Source organism: Musa acuminata, chromosome BXJ3-7 (genome assembly GCF_036884655.1).
Source record: "Musa acuminata AAA Group cultivar baxijiao chromosome BXJ3-7, Cavendish_Baxijiao_AAA, whole genome shotgun sequence".
NCBI lineage: Eukaryota > Viridiplantae > Streptophyta > Magnoliopsida > Zingiberales > Musaceae > Musa > Musa acuminata.
This window is the reverse complement of record NC_088355.1, coordinates 7,548,376-7,565,446: the sequence shown is the minus strand read 5'-3', so window position 1 is coordinate 7,565,446 and position 17,071 is coordinate 7,548,376. Positions and strand designations below refer to the sequence as shown.

Here is a 17,071-nt window from a genome sequence, read left to right as displayed (position 1 = left end):
CGCGTGTCAGCTATAGTTTACCTGCAACAATCACCAAAGAACGTTAAGATTGTGGTGGTCATCGATCACACGCTGATGGATCCTCGAAGCCTCGTAGCTTTCAGTCATCACTTACTGCTATACCCCGTGACCATGTGAATCCAGTCACCCTAATGAGCAGCCGGTAACTGCTTTATGTTTGTTTGTAGCTTGGCATAGCATTCCTACAGAGAACTGCCACTAATACCCTTGCGCTGTAAATTTCAACCAGAACATATAATTTGGGCTCAACATTGGTCTTCATGTGAAAAGTGTTGCTGAACATACACAAGGCAAAGAGAAACACTAATGATCGGTTATACCGTGAAACCATGCCATTTATTCTATCAGCAAACACGTAGTGATATTAAAACTCAGATAAATGGAGTACAGGAAGTGGTGTGCCAGCTTTAAGCGACCATGATGCGTCCATCACAACACTAGATTACAGGTAGAGTAATAAGCATATTGTGTGTCTAGCAAAAACCCAAATCTAACACAAGATTAGCTGGAAATTAAAGCAGCTCCAAGAAAGTGCATGCTATTATTTCTCTCACTCACCGCAACTGCTATTATTAAAGAAACGGCGAGCAGTTATGTTGTGAGGATGGGTGGAAGGTAGTCGGACTTAGCTCCGAGGACTCGGGCCTTGGTGTCGGGGAAGAACTCCGTGCCGGGCAACTCTGTGACTTCTCCTTCAGCGGAGACTCCGATAGGATAGCTAAGTAGATGTCCTGGGAGGTCATGTTCTAAATCGTCGCTCGAATATAGATCCCAGTACTTGTCGGCGATCCTGTTAACCTTCTGCACGCACTCCGAGCTCTCCGGCTGGAGGAAGGCATCATCAAGCATGCCAAGGTGTTCATACCAAAGGGCCAATCGAAAACCGTGGATTTGCCCCCGTGCTGGCTCCCTAGTTGACAAATGATACGGTTGGTATGCTCCCATGGCAATCTCAGAGTCCCTGCTTCCATCCATTGACCTCTGGTTGATGTTGGCTGACCCGATTATGATATACTCGTCATCAACTGAAATCAAAAGCTTGCAGTAATTAGGATTTTATCAACATCAACCCAAGTAGTCGCAGCTTTTGAAACCAGAACCAAGACAGATTGTCATTGGAAGACTTGCTTCTGAAACCCGGAAATGCCTAACTAGAAATATAACATGGCATAGGTTCAAGAGAATGAACAACTTATCTGAATTAAAAAAAAAATCATTTTTTAGAAATGAAGTGATCTAGAATCAGTTGAAGTATTTCAAAGAGTGAACACACCATTGCATGATGAATAAGTCGAAAATAACAAACCTGTGAACTTCTGCAACCCAGTTGCAACAGAGAACAAATTGTTAATTTCAAATCAGTTGCTAAAATTGTGTACATCTTTCAGCCTTCTTTATCATTAGTGGGGCACAGATAAAGTTGTATGTGATTTGCAGTTTATTAGGTGAGGTCAAAGCAAAAGATGACAGGGTTCAAGGAAGATTAGAACTAAGATACATTACATTGAACATCTGCAGGTAGGCACACCTAGTTTCCATTTGCAAGTAATAAATGATGATAATTCAGAGAACATGCTACTTCATGAAACCTCAATTTCTTTTGCAAAAATCAGACTGGGCTTGTAGAGAAATTCAATTGTTACAAAATGATATTCTTTTACTTGTTTCTGTTTGCAAGTAATGAATGAAGATAATTCAGAAAACATGCTAATTCATGAAACCTCACTTTGTTTTGCAAAATCAGACTGAGCTGGTAGAGAAATTCAATTGCTACAAAATGAAATCATTTTACTTGTTTCTGCTTGCAAGTAACAAGCGATGATAATTCAAAAAACATGCTGCTTCATGAAACCTCACTTTCTTAGTCTCAAAATCGAAGTTCACAGATTTTCCCACCCATTTAGCTTATATTTTTATCATCTTACATATAAATTAAGCAAGAGTCCTGAATTTTTTCGGTTAATGGGAAATAGATAAGACTGTGACACTTGAAGGCAAAAGGACCCGAAAAGCAGCATAGAGATGACTCTGGACAAAAGTACCTAGAGTATGTTATGCAAGAGAAACCTTTGAATACACAAGAGGAAGTATAGATGAGTGTTGAGAGAAGAATACCAATCATCATCTTTGTATGTACATAGATCATGAACCGCCTGGCCTCCTGAGCTTTGCTGTAGTTGGTGTCTTGTTCTGGCTGCTCCTCAGGTTCATATTCTCCACTCTTCTTTACCTCTCGATTCCCTAAACAGAAGAAAGTCAGATAGTCCTTTGGATTGGCTTCGATTCCTTTTGCCTGGAGAGCTTGTATGACATCAGTATACATCATCTCCATTGTCCTCCGCTGCCAATCTAAGATTGCTTGAACTGACGCACTTTCTGGCACACCCTCTGGCCACATTGGCACGACGACATAGACAGTAAAGCGCTCCCCAGCCTCAATCTTACTAACAATCTTCAAGGATAGCTCCTTAGGGATCAGATGCAATGCACCAATTTCCTCAGGCTTGATGTCATTAGCTTTCCATGCATAAGAGCTACCAAGGAAGTACTGATTTTCAATATAGATAAAGTTCTTTGCCCTACGGATGGCATTTATGTACGCATCTTGAATGCTTCTATCAATGATGTTATCCTTTCCACTAACAAGCCCAGCTCTAGCGGCATCCTCCGGGGTCTCAGGAAAGCCAAAAGCAGCACCTCCATCAATGGATCTGAAAAGCTGAACATTCCAACTCTCTTTGTCCTCTAGGAACATGACAGGAGAAGGCGGAATGATGATGTCAGAGAGATCGCGGAGCTGTACAAGAACATCTTTTCCTCCCTGCTTTCTCCATCTCTGCTCAAAATTGAACAAAACATCCCAAGCAATAGGCCCTTCAAGCCGTGAATGAATATCATGCCAAGGCTCTCTTGGTCCACCCTTTGTTATGGAAGCCTCTCCAAAATTTGGCTGATGGAAGTCATCATGATGAGCTGTGTCCAATGTCCTGAACAGAGAATGAAACTGCGTGTCATATCTCCCATCGCAAAGGTCTAAGCCCCCAACAAAACTCACAATCCTCCGCCGCTGAGAAGCCTTGTTAGGCATCTCATGGTCGACAACAACAATCTTCTGATGATGAGTGAACATGGTGGCAATTTGAAGATCTTGAACAAAGCTTCCACCATCATCAGGATTTCGAGGGCACAAAACACAGTGCACATCTGTGTCATGAAAATAATTTTCAGTCTCCTCATCATGGGTTGCCATCAGACCATCTTTCTTCAGCAAACCTACCGAGGTTCTGTCATCCCAAACAAGCATAAGCACTCGAACACCTTCACTAGCCTTCCTCTTAAGGAGCTCTCCCAGTGTGACATCACCACCTGGTTTTGGCCTCTTGTTGTCTCTAAGTAATGTAATCTCTGTGTACACAGACCACCCAGTAATGTATATCAGATGTTGTGCATTACTAATTGCATCAAAAATGTCCTCCCAGCACCTATGGGGCTCGTAATATTTCCCATCAGCAAGAGGAATTCGAGGAATGAAGTCGTCAGGGACATGCGCATCTTGGTAGAGTGTTACTTTACAACCCTGTCTCTGAGAGAAAAATGTATAAGGGACTCCAGGATATTTTGTACTTCGTACACCCCTCGCCCAGTTACGGTCTTTTAAAACATCAAAGTATTGCAGCTTGACATGGATCTTAGCATCTCCAACAGGATTCCGGTCTTCGTCACATATTTCAAGCCATCTATCCACTTCATCACCATCAAGGATCTCCATGACAGGCAGATAAGCTCTTCCAATCAGTGTTGCCCCGATAGGATTGTCAAATTTAATAGTGAAGATGACATTCGCTGCCATATGGGCACAGTATATGTGAAAAGACTCATACCAACGTGGATTGACCGGTTCATCCGAAAGCATTCTGGTCCGACCAACTCGAGCCTTCTCCAAATCAATAGTGGCATAATGTTTGGTGGTGCCCTTCCCAAGACCAATGGTATCTTCAATACCTTCAACAACCTGTTAGAAGAATTTCAAGTCGAAGACAAGAATTAGAAGAAAAAAAGAAATATTTAGATTAATAGGCAAATCAACAAATTTATCCCTCATTGATTATTTGTAATAGCTAATCAAAATAAGCAGTGGATGGAATAATTTTCAGCAACCAAGAGAAAACACAACTAAAGGGGAAGAAAATAGGTAGTTTTAGGTATTATATAAAATGAGCATTTACGAGTCTGACAAGGCATTATTAATAGGCCATACAGCTATGTATCTCTTAGTATAACATTTTATTTTATAGTTCTTTTCAACATATCAGAATGGTACAAATCAGTACACAGCTCAGCATTTTTGGCATCAACCTGATCTTCTAAATTGACGAGACCAATATCATATTGGAATTTAAAACCTTTGGTTTTAGGTATCATGAATTAATTTAAACACTCGAAGTTGAAAGACTTGAATGAAGAATGTGTCACTAAAACCTCTGCAGAGAAAATGAATGTCAAAGTTTCTTAAAATAATAAACTACTTGATAGAAGCTGCAAAGACTTGAACAAAGAATGTGTCTCTAAAACCTCTGCAGAGAAAACGAATGTCAAAGTTTCTTAAAATAATAAACTACTTGATAGAAGCATACAGAGCTGCAGGCCCAAGAGGAAAACTTGTCCTAGCATCCATAATGATTGCAGGAATTGTCATTTTGAAAGCACGAGTGTGTTCAATGCATGAAAAATTTTCCTTGTTGATCTTTTGACTCATTTGATGAAAGAGACTTACAAGAAAATAGCACAACTGATAACAAACTACTTCGATGAGAATGAGCTTCTGACTTCCTTTAAGCAGAGGATACTAATTTACTTAAAGTGGAAATCAATGCTGAGAACAACTCTTAATGATTATTTGTTAATTCAAGTAAACTCCAGGTGCAAGTATAATTGTTTGATTTTTCCATTCAGCATACCTCCAAACATGTGTTTACTAGCAGAGCTCTGTTATGCTTTGAAAGTAGTATGACTATCACTACCACCTTTTTGAGGAGACAAAAACAGATACTAGGAAAATAAAAGATGTAAAATGACAATTCTCACATTGAATAACTTTAAATAACAAAGAAAATCATCATTCTGTATACAGTTTATGGACCCTTAAATATGTCAGATAATATGCAGCAAGTTAGAAAGCAAGCAAGCAAACAAGCAGAAACTTATGATTTGTCAGTTCCACTGGTTGCTTTCTCCCAGTTCGCCCTTTTATAATGTGTCCAACACCCGGAGGAGTGGCTAAACATGACATACAGAGGCCAAATCCAAAATTACAAATGCCATGTAAAATTCTTGCACTCAAGTTTCTTGGAAAAAGATAGCTCCCCCAAATAGCCTCGAACACATTATACAAGCATCAATAGCACTTCCAAAGGAAGCTTCGAAAAATCACCAAAACCTAAGAAATCATATCTGTTTCTCTCGTCTTCAAATAGGTTTTGCCAGTTTTTCCATAAATTAGTTTATTTTTTTGGTGAACATGTAATACAACACATACAATCGTTTCCCTTGGCACTAGTAAAAAGGAAAAACAAAAAGAATTGTAACATTGGAATCTAATTGCTGCAAAACTCTACAATCAGCAGCAATTGCAAGACGATATCTGCAAGACAAAATAACAATCTTGAACAGAGATCTCACATAAGAGTGCAGAAACCTACTAGCAGGGCAGGGCAAGTAAAACATCATGAGAACAAGATGACGCACAAAAGAATAAGCGCTCATCACAACACGAGGACTTACCATTCGGAGGAAACCGCCTGAACCTCTCTGCGGATTCGTGAGCGATTCCGCATCAAAAATCGTAGCATGGAGCGTTCCGTGTAACAAAATCTGGGCCATCCTTACCTGCTTATCCAAAAAATCCCCCATATATTAAAAAAAGGGGGAAAAATGTCAGAGCAAGAAAATCCAAACTCCAATCCGAGCCGATGGAGATGGCAGAATTGAAAGTAAAAGATGTCACCTTCAAGAATGGAACCACCTACGACCAAATCTGCTGACAATCCCTTATTCCAGACGCGCTGTTCCCTAACAAAAAAAGGGAACCAAATCAGTGGCCGATCCGAAGTCAACGTACGAGTACGAGATCAAGTGCAAAATCATCATGGGTTTGTTTCCTCCAGTATCCGATTCCAACTAAAGAATCGAAGAAAAGACAAAGGCCGAGAGTCCTCGGAGTCCATGCGAATTCGCACTTCCTCACAGATTCATGATAACGTGGAAGGATCAAGACCAGAAAAAGATGCTTAAAGCAATCATGATGATGATTCCACCGCACTTACCCGAGGAAGGATCGGCGCTGGGATCCGGCGGAGCGAGTGGTCGATCAGAGGCGGAGAGGGGGAGAGAAATGGAGAAAGAGGGATCGCAGTCTCGGCTGACTGGGCACTGGGACAAGGTGTAATATATAGAAAGAAAGCGAGTAGTAGATCCGGAAGAAGCGCGAGGAGAGGAGGGAGCTAAAGAGCCCGTGGGAAGAGGCAACTATGAAATTTAATGGTGAGAAACGATGAGCATTTTTTCATATATGTCCCTGCCGCACACACAAATATCATGTTCACCCCTCTCAACCATAAAAGAGCACCCAAGTAACCCTGGGGACATTAAAATGTACGATCCAACAATAACTCGATTTGATCTTCCAAATCCTATTCATCTTCCTAAGTCCAATTATTTCCATCAAGAATCCATACCATTATACTAAGATCGGATATCCAGCAATTTAGACGCCAAAAGAAATCATAAATTTGCACAACATGTGACAGGAAAACAAAAAAAATAAAAATAAAAAGTGTGGATCACATAATGGACGGTTAGGAAGTTAGGATCAAAAGGTCCACCGCACGAACAGGCGGTTGCCCGATTTGACCCCAAGTTTTCAACCATCGCAACTTCTAGATTAAACAAAATTATTGGAGATTTTGATCCCTGCCATTTGGGATCAAAATTACCATTGGTAGAATGTAAGTTAGATTCTTTCTCGAATATATAAATAGAAAGGTTGGAATGAGACGCGTTGAGGTGAGCGGGAGATGCATGGCATCAGCCCAAAATATAACACCGTGTGGGTGGAGAGGAAAATTGCCGGGGGGAGAAGAAAGGTCTCACATGGCCACAGGCATTCGCAAACGCATGAATGACGGCAGAAGTAACGACCCATAGTATCGTTTACCTCGTGACCTGTTGCGTTTCCTGGCGGTCTAGTCTTCGGCGCTGCTGGATTAGATCACATCTCGACCCTTCGTTCATCGGGTCCCGATATCGCAGCCGTCGATAGATGGGAGATGATGACTGACGACGGGTTGGGCCTGCCATTATAAGTGGAATCACAGTAATTAGATAATGTCGCACGACCATACAAGGCAAAAAAGCACGGCTTTAGAAACATTAGCATGCTAATTATATATTAGAAAGGATGGCTTTGTTCATGTGCCATTGTCTCCTACCTCCTCTATCGGTGGTCCACGCAAGAAAGGATGCACTGATGTGACTTATTTACTCAGCAAATGCCATAAGATTCTGCCCAACCATGGGAGAGAACGTGGGAGACTATCAACCTTTGGTCTCTTTCAAGTGGGGATAACCAATTAAATGAAATCACAAAGACAAGATACACACTCTACACTAATTCTTCAGTTGGTGATTGGTTAGGCATTGGAACCAAAGCATACTAGAATCACAACTTCACTGGAAGTAGAACTAGAAACTAAAAACCTTGAAATATTTGGTTCGCATACTCTTCGAATCAAAATGAACAAGCCATTTTACACGCTTGATTCTTTTATTATACTACTTTTATCAAAATCATGTATTTAAAATTTATATTTTCCTATATCTATATTGTTTGATATACACATTAGTTAGAAGACTGAGGTTTTTAAAGTGATAATATATCTAAAAAAATTAATCGAGTCTTGAAGAAAGTTGGGAATGAGATCTTATTGGAATAAGAATGAGATTATATTATCAGGAGTATATGTAGAGGATCTTAATATTTGGATGGACCAATGTACTATAACAAAACTTAATTATCAAATCAAATAACTATTAATTCACTGTCGCATTCTGTAATCACTTACTTCTAAATTAAGCACCGCGTAAGGGCCCCACTATTTAAGGCAATTAGTATGGGAATATGAAGACGGCGGCACAAAACACCGATTTCACCCAACAATATATAATTTGGGAACACACCATTTAGGCCCGGGACCACCTCCCTGCAACCGAGGTATCGTTCCCTGGAGTTTCCTAACAAAAGAAAACCAAGGATATGTACAAAGATGAAGGTCAATGTTGAACCCGCCCTCGCCCACCGGAAGATGAATACAAGCAAGCAGTCGGCAGCCTACCCATTCCATGGCTGGAAGTTTGCTACCACTTGCTTGCTCTTCGAGAATAGATGATACCATATATTTATCAAAGTTAGAACCAACAAAGAGTTCAATGGGCCTACTGCAGAGGAGACGCAGCGGCGCACTTCAAGATGTAGTCACATGTTGCTCTCTTGGTAGATGGAGATGGCCCATCAAGATCATCAAAGCAGTCAGGGCCAGTGACTGACTGAAAGAAAGGTTCCTCTCACGCTGGGAGGGCATTATTGTGGATCCAAAATATCCTTAGTTGAGGCACACCCTAACTAATCAAACTGTCTGATGAAAAGACCATTGCCCTAAAGAGTTGCCGTCGAGGGTGAAGGAACACGGAATGCTCACCAAGGTAACGAAGACGCCGAGGGGCTTAACGCGGCAAGTAGCAGGGATCTGATGTACGTGTGGGTTCTGATATGTTGCCCAATTCAGCGGAGACGAATCAACTCCAGCCGTGCAGTTATTACGCCGTATCCAACTATCATGATCTGTACCTTTCAGATAGACAGCGAGGCCTCTTTGACACACCACCACCAACACCATCACTTTTAAAAAAGCACCCCTCAACTCAATTATGATAGGAAACTTGCCGACACACCAACAGTTGCTATATCGAGGATTTGTGGGGATTATTGGTGAAAATTTTGTGTGTGACCACATAACTACATAAATTATGGGGTCGAATGCGATTTGTGATTCGCGATCTACTGCCAACACAGCTTGATGATTAATGCAGGCATACACGAATTCTAAACTAAATAGACCGTCTTGGATAAGGAATTGCTACTTCTTCTATTGCTACTGACATGAAAAGCCACTACGGCTCCATAATGTTGTCGTTGACTTTGTGCCAAAGTTCTGACAAATGTCACCTAAAGGATGCAAGTAGGCACATCAATTGTGTTGGGATGCACGTTGGCACACGTCTTGCATGTGACACGAGAGAAACTTGCTCAAGGGATCTCCTTGAGATCCATAATGAACGGAATCTTAGTTCATCCTCTTCACTTGTAAATGGCGAGAAAGCCGTGGTGGCGAACTAATTTACATGAATTAGCTCAATGTTTCCGCTATGGAACTTCTTTTGGAGCCCGAGGAGGCTTCAGCACATAGTTTACGCGTGTCTGATGTTGGACTTGATCTACTCATTATCATTTAAATGTTAAAATGATACTGACATTCTTTTTTACTAGTATCTACTCGACCAACTTAATTACCAATGCCCTTTGATCAAATCTAAAACAGATTCAGATAAAATAACTCAGCATCTGAATCAAATCCGAATTCATGAGTATTCAACCTGTTGTCATTCCTAGCGTTGGCCTCGTGTCACAGGTAGGAAATATATATTTTTAATTTTCCTTTTTACTTGAAATTTTTCTAGAAAACAACTATCAGACTCGATGCATACATGTCTCTCAGGAATAGTGAGCAACAAAATAAACAGCACTTTCAGAGATTGACAACATAATCGACTGGATTGGTCTGGTCAATCTTTGATTCATAAAAAAAAAAAAAAATCACATTATTTTGCATAAAGTTCCTAATTGGTTGGTACGACACAAGGGAGGTCAAGACTGAGATAAGCGAACCCACCATGAAGTTTAGTAGGCCAATCAATTTGATCCAGCAAGTCCACTGGGCTCGACATAAAGTCCATGCCCAATTAATCTGCAGGTTCCAAGAGTCTCGACCACCATTTAAGCTAACATAAGAGTCTAACCCAAACGTCGCCTAAATAGTGAAAGATGGATACTTGCTAAGAGATGATCAGAGGCAAGAAAAGGTTATTAAGTTTATAAGGTCAGGAAATTAAGCCTAAATCAAGGTCTTTAGCATCCATATGTAGTTTACCTGAGGTTGCTAAATGCCTCAGAAACTCATAATTTTTTCTGAATACTTCCTACATCTACGTTCTTTCCTGTATGTAAATATCAGTTCCTAGTAATCTGATGATTCTACAACTGCTGACATGCAAAGAAGCAATGGCTATATAACTCAACAATTTAGAATGTTAGTCCAATACCAATGATTCTATAAGTCCAGAAATGGGCCCAGATTTTAGGATACCTGAGTTCCAGGTGGTTGTAATTGATATTCCCAGTAGTGGTTAAGACTTTAGAATTAAAGGCTTGTATCAATGAAACTAGACACAATTCAATGCAATAAAAAAATGCTCAGCTTACCACCATTTATGCCTGAAAGTCACTGATATAACATCCTGCCTGCTAAACAGGCACTTCACATTATCAAAGATATAAAATACTGCAAATATGAAGCTATAATCCTTCTCTATGTGAAAAATACATGAAAGCATTCTTCCTCTTCCCATTGTTGATGCAATGTCAGATAAATGCTTAAGACTAATACGTAAATTTGCAGAAATCATCAACATATTCAATAAGCAATGCAACAAAACAAATTGCAACCTCCCAAGAGTATTTGTGTACTCAAGTAGGAAAAAGATTTAATTCTACGAATCAATTTCTTGATGAAAGTTCGATTACCTTTTAACCAGTGATCTACTAATCGTTCCCTTCCCTCTTGCTCGTACTTCTTCAACATTCTTTACTGGATTTCCTGATTTACTGACTCAATATTTTCACCATTTTTATTGTTGTTTACTGATAAAACAACCAACGTTGCCTTTTTGTTTTGAGCTTTTAAATATTTCATGAATACAATAATTTTACCTAATCAGCCAGTGGCAATATGCAAATCTGTTGATCCCCTTTGTATCATCTATGTTCCTCTAACCTAGTTGTCCTCTCACAGTTCTCTTCTGCTATCGACCATGACAGCACTAGGTCTGCTTTACTGCGAACATGTTGTCTCCGTCCTTTCATAATGATGCCTTTTGTTTTCATTCTTGGTTTATGTGTGTGTTCCTTTTGCCGTTCCCGAAGCCAGATACAGCGGATTCACACATCGGTTCCTAATACCCATCTCAAGAATTGACCAAATCCAGGAACAAAAGCACCGAGTTCAATGAAGCAAGCAAGAAATTACGTACCGAAGTGTCATATCACGCGACAAGACACCGAACTCGATGGCAACTCCGCCCTCATGATTCTCTGAAGCCATCTCGAAGCCTGCAGCAACATCAAATCTGCACATCCGACTCTAGTAAGTGTAACCCTCATCATCGATCGACTACTCCCAACGTCACCAATCAACCATACCTGCGCTTGCATCCGCATCACCACCACCATCACTGCCGCCTGCCCTCGAGCCAATCCGAGCATCGCGTCTTCGGCAGTGAAACAGAGCGGAGAAAGAGGAGGAGGAGAAGGTGGGAAGGGTAGGGCGAAGGGCGGGAGCGGAGCCAAACGAGATTGGTGGGTATTTGAGAACCGCCCAAGTCTCCTGTGGAAGATTCCAGATGCGTATATATAAACGACTGAGCCCACGAGAAGACGATGCTTTCGGGCCTCAATTGGGCTAAATCTGTCGCGTTAGATCAAATTCATGTAAAAATATCAATAATTTTCTAAGAAAAAAATCTGATTTTTTTATACTGCCATTATGGTTATGAAGTGGTAAATGTCCGCATGTATCTTAGTCTCCTTTCCGTGGCTCCTCCATTAATTGAGATCCACTGCTACTGTGTATGACTGCCAGGCATGTAACATTTGGTCCACTGGCTTCTTTCCTATCAGTTTCTGTGCATGCATGTGGTTTATCCATGTAGCTTTTAGTGTGAGAGACACGTAAAAGGTATATCATTTACTTACAGGTTGTTTCCGTCGATGAATTCCATACATGACTCATGGCATATCATTTAATCGTCAACAGTTAAGTACTCGGGTGCTCGAGAAAAGTCTTCGTTCTCACAGGTCTCATGGTGGTCCAGTTCATGACTGCTGGGAGCACCAACAGCGGTGTTAGGCAGCCATCCTCTCGGAGACCAACAGTTTGAGTTCCCAGATCAACAAGGTGCGTGTGCAGCAAAGTAGTTGATGCCTGGATGCACTGATCATGTTAAGCCCTTTCATCGTTGATGGTCGAATTGGATAACACACCAGAAGGCAGAGATTGAATGCAGATGCACAAACTTCCAAAACCCGGGAATTGGATTTCTGAGTGGGTAGATTGGAGTTACTGGTGCTGAACAGTACAAGAACAATAACGTAAGAGTAAGAAACTAGTGATATAAGTGAAGCTATAATTCAACAAGACAATTAATTGATCGAACATGATATGACTCACGAGGAAAAGTTATATTTGGATCAGCAACGAAGAGATCAACCCTGGGGAAGCAAGCTTTTTACAAGGTAGGGTGCGTAGGCCATGTTATCATCATCAACCAGATTAGCTACTGGCCTCGTCATGATCAGCTCAGGAAGACAACACACCCACACACAGGCAAGAAGAATTAAATGAGTTATTGATGAGTGTAGGTGGAGGAGTTTATTACCAGTGTACTGTGGGTGGTTACGGGCCGATGGCCACGTTTCACCGACAGCTCCTCCGCCATCCTTTCTCTCCCTTCTCCACCCTCCCCAACTTAACTCTGGTACTCCACTCTCTCTATATATTTACCTGTCCATTCTAGTTCGAAGCCTGCACCTTCTGTACTTTGTCGTCAGTGAAACTGAGACGCATCTTTAATCCACTGCTCTCATCCTCTCTCTCTCTCTCTCTCTCTTCCTGCATTCTCTGTCCGGCTGCCAGAGTTGATACTTAACAACGATATGGTACAGTCGAAGAAGTTCCGAGGTGTCAGGCAGCGCCACTGGGGTTCCTGGGTGTCTGAGATTAGACATCCTCTCCTGTAAGTAGTACTCTGAGCTCTGCACGCTGTCTGCATGCATGTCAGTGGCGAACTTATTGAATGCTCGCCATTGTTTCCCTTTCTATCATTTGTAATAACAGTGGGATTGCATGTGTTGCGGTCAAGACGACAATGTAGGCATCGTCTTCCTTCTTTCTTACTGTGGTTGTGCGTATGATGGTGTACAGTAAGCGAAGGGTGTGGCTCGGCACCTTCGAGACGGCGGAGGAGGCCGCTCGGGCCTACGACGAGGCCGCGGTGCTCATGAGCGGGCGCAACGCCAAGACTAACTTCCCCATGACCCGGAGCCCCGAGGGGGACGCCGCCGCCCGCGCGTCCTCCAAGGCCCTGTCGGAGGTCCTGAGCGCCAAGCTTCGGAAGTGCTGCAAGACCGCCCCCTCCCCCTCCCTCACCTGCCTCCGGCTGGACAACGAGAAGTCCCACATCGGAGTGTGGCAGAAGCGCGCCGGCACCCGCGACGGCTCCAACTGGGTCATGACCGTGGAGCTCGGCAATGCGAGCAGCCACCATGCCCAGCAAGCGGCCGGGGAAGCCATGATGGGGCCGACGCCGCTCGCCGGGGCAGGGACATCGTCGCAGGAGGCGGTCGGAGGGATGGACGAAGAAGAGATGCTGGCACTGCAGATGATAGAAGAACTCCTCAGCAGGAACCGCACAACCTCTCCCTCACATGCAGTGACCGCAGATGAAGACAGCTTCTTCCTCTAGCCACCATGGCAGAGAAGGATAATTCAGTAGGTCGATACTGTTTGCTTGGCTGCTGTGCTTGGATTGCTATTACAAGTGCCGATCCACCTTGTCATCAGTCTCCCTCAACACGTAAAAGATGAATGGTGAAAAGGATTGCTGGCTGCACCATTATGAGCGCTTATTAAGCTTTTATATGTGTTTGTTTCCTAATCTGAATGCATACAATTGTGTCATGCTATTTGAAAGCGATGCAGGTCGAGTAAGAAAGTTGTAATATCAGCCAACTTTCCGTTAATAGATATAACAAAGCTCAAATGGTTGCTTTCTTGTGCTGTGTTTGGAGAATACTCTGCAAACAAACATAGAACCTTTTGTGACAGCTGCATCTATCCATCTACTGTCATGGCTGCATGGAGGAAGATATCAAGATAAGAGAGGCATTTATGACAGCTTGCTGCATGCTTGCATTGCAGGGACCCAAGAAAGGAGGAGGTTCCCCTTCCAAGTCTTGGTGTGCTTGTATTATGCAATGAAAAGATAGTGAACACTCAGACATAAGACTAAGGTTAAAGTGTGGACTATTGAAGCTTTATATTAAGGAAAAGCTGTCATGAGGCTGGAATCAACAAGATTCTTTTGATGACAATAAGATAAATTGGGTATCTATACAGTCATAATTTACAAGCATCAGTAGACTTGCAACACAAATATATTATGATAGGTTTACTCCCTGAAACTAAATAGTAACTCAGACATGAACCGCATCATTTCCTTGTGGGGAAGTTATTACACATCAAATGACTCCAGCAAACACTAAACATTTTCATGCATGCAAATCTCTCTCATAGACTACTCTTTTGATTCTCTCACTGTTTCTTACTATCTTTTTTGCCTCATTTCAGTGCTCACGATGAAGGTAAAAAGAAAATGCCATTGTTAGGAGTCTTGGTACAGTAGTAGAGCCAAGTTATTTTGATTGTTATACATGCTCACCTGCAGTTCATTCCATCATTTTTTGCCAACATTTATTAGTCACTATTTCATGCAAGGGTCACATCGACCTGATGAGTTGATCACGACAGCAAAAACAATCTTAATCATATATTTCCTTAATTCTGGTCCACAAATGCACAATTTAATGACTAGCAAAAACATCTGATATCTTCTGCCAAATAAACTGATCAAACATGAATTCTATAATTAAGATACTCACTTGCTTTGCTTGTGGTTATTCTTTTGGCATGAATAAGCTGATGTGAAGCCCCAGGAGATGAAATGTAAGAGACAGCTAAAAGATAAGCAGTTTAGATCACAGAAAAGTCAAGATATGTGTAATGAGAAAAGAAGGATGTAGTGGAAGGTCCCCTACTCCAAGTACATCAATAAAAGCTGGGGTGGATGAGATGATGACAATGGGGACTCCACAGGCAGCTGAGCTCAGTAAATGTGCCACATTATTGAGGAACTAATTAAAAGTGTATCACCTCCCATCTAAAGTAATGCCCTATGCTAAGATGTTTTGAGGCTTCGTGAGTGTATGGAGTTGCTTGCAATCATACATGTATACATACTTGGAAAGTTTAGGTTAACAAAAATAGGCATCAGAGGCACCGGAGGAAAGCACCACCAAGTAGAATTTTGAGTTATTGCATGGCTTTAATAGTCCAAAGAGATGTTAGTTGCATATGATTTGTGCATTGCATGCTTCTCTTGAACAATATGATTTACTTGTCAAAGAAAATGTGCAACAATATGCGCCCCTCAGAAGTTTCTTTGTATTTCCTCTTTTTGTATCAATGATAAATGGTAAAGATGACATTTTAATCTCAAAATTTTACTATCAGGAGTCAAAATCTTCATTAATTTAGTCTGTCACCACACACCAAGTAAAATTATAGTTTCTTTCTATATCTTCCATTATATATATAATATCAAATTGATTGTTCATGTTGGTAGTTAGATTTAATATTGAGCCCATTATGATGGTCCATATTGATGTTTTTGTCTATCAATTATTTGATGGAGGCCTCTCTCTTTGCCCACATAACATTGATAGTGGGCCATTTGATAGGTAATTCAAACAAAACAAAAAACAAACTTTTCCTAAGATTTTAGGATGATTTGATAAGTTTTTACGTTAACTAGCACAAATTCATATATGCTCCTTATCCATTATTTATTATTATTCTTTGAAAAATCATACTAATATCTACACTTGTTCATAAGAATATGGAGAGGGATACCAAATCTTGTAATGACATTTGTAGATCTAAATAGAGTGTATGAGGGGTGAAGCTTCAAATCAAGTTTAAGATGGATAGTATATGTTCATGTTGCATGAACTAAACACTTAACTAACAAATAATCAAAACTTGTAGGTGTTTTTCTTTCGATTATAAGAAAAAAATAATTTTCAAGATGATTGTCAGACCCCGTTATACATTATGAATTAAAACATTAGATGGTTATTAAATATCATATTATTTGTATACTTTTATATTGTATTTATGTCATTTTGTATTTAGGTTATCTATTTAGCATTTTATATGATGTTTTGGATATAGTTTGTGATTGAGACAGCCTTCTGACTTGATCAAAGTTGAATGTTTGATTATAAGAAAGAGAAAGAATGCTTGTTTTTCAATGAATACAACATGCCATGACATCATCGGATAGGAATGGAGTGGGAGAATGAAGCATCCATGGATGGAATATGCTCCAAATATTTAATTCTAATTTGGCTTTTCCTTCTCCTCTCGAATAGCACAAGTGACATCCATCAATTATTTTTGTATCCATCTCTTGACTAATAAAAGACATCCTGCTGTTCTTATCCATACCATTGCTGTCGACTCTCTTAAACAAAGACATGCTGGAGAGTCCTTTGCTCTCTCTCTCTCTCTCTCTTTCTTGTAGATGTTTTTAATATGATTAGCATACATCATTTGCTTTACCTTTGCAAATGTATCCACACATACAAAGGTTTTGTCTATTTAGGGTTATGATGTTATCCCCACTATTTCATATTTAATTATCGGTTTTAACTTTTAAAAATAATAAGATAAATGCATTTATATATGCCAAAATTTTAAATAAAATTTTCTCAACAGCTTGTGTGGTTTGACATTAAAAAAAGGTAATAATAAATAATTATATT

General features: G+C 40.7%; 2 protein-coding genes and 1 long non-coding RNA gene across 4 annotated transcripts; 1 reads left to right on the top strand and 2 right to left on the bottom strand.

Moving 5' to 3' along the window:
- Positions 1-335: 335 nt before the first annotated feature.
- LOC103991304 (phospholipase D alpha 1) lies at positions 336-6,520 on the bottom strand. Of its 2 annotated transcripts, none has more exons than XM_009410708.3 (5): positions 6,345-6,520; positions 6,026-6,090; positions 5,803-5,907; positions 2,137-4,033; positions 336-1,046 (listed from the first exon to the last, which is right to left on the bottom strand). In XM_009410708.3, the coding sequence occupies exons 3-5, from the start codon at positions 5,899-5,901 to the stop codon at positions 613-615; spliced, it is 2,430 nt and encodes an 809-aa protein (XP_009408983.2). In that variant the 5' UTR covers positions 5,902-5,907; positions 6,026-6,090; positions 6,345-6,520; the 3' UTR covers positions 336-612. The 2 variants fall into 2 exon arrangements, with proteins under 2 accessions (XP_009408983.2, XP_009408984.2); XM_009410709.3 differs by having other exon boundaries at positions 6,026-6,083.
- A 529-nt stretch (positions 6,521-7,049) lies between these two features.
- LOC135642701 (uncharacterized) lies at positions 7,050-11,772 on the bottom strand. The gene is made up of 3 exons (XR_010498037.1): positions 11,612-11,772; positions 11,443-11,538; positions 7,050-7,370 (listed from the first exon to the last, which is right to left on the bottom strand). It is a non-coding gene; the product is annotated as an uncharacterized LOC135642701 (long non-coding RNA).
- A 1,241-nt stretch (positions 11,773-13,013) lies between these two features.
- On the top strand, positions 13,014-14,059 carry LOC103991799 (ethylene-responsive transcription factor WIN1-like). The gene is made up of 2 exons (XM_009411343.3): positions 13,014-13,203; positions 13,392-14,059. Exons 1-2 carry the CDS (start codon positions 13,124-13,126, stop codon positions 13,930-13,932), a joined length of 621 nt encoding a protein of 206 aa, XP_009409618.1. The 5' UTR covers positions 13,014-13,123; the 3' UTR covers positions 13,933-14,059.
- The last annotated feature ends 3,012 nt before the right edge of the window (positions 14,060-17,071 follow it).

Bases quoted from the DNA above. Each gene is read 5' to 3' on its own strand.
- LOC103991304 (XM_009410708.3), bottom strand. From the start codon at position 5,901: ATGGCCCAGATTTTGTTACACGGAACGCTCCATGCTACGATTTTTGAT. The intron at 4,034-5,802 runs GTAAGTCCTCGT...TTCTTCTAACAG, and splicing joins CAGGCGGTTTCCTCCGAATG to GTTGTTGAAGGTATTGAAGA. The intron at 1,047-2,136 runs GTATTCTTCTCT...TTTTGATTTCAG, and splicing joins ACATACAAAGATGATGATTG to TTGATGACGAGTATATCATA.
- LOC103991799 (XM_009411343.3), top strand. From the start codon at position 13,124: ATGGTACAGTCGAAGAAGTTCCGAGGTGTCAGGCAGCGCCACTGGGGT. The intron at 13,204-13,391 runs GTAAGTAGTACT...GATGGTGTACAG, and splicing joins GAGATTAGACATCCTCTCCT to TAAGCGAAGGGTGTGGCTCG.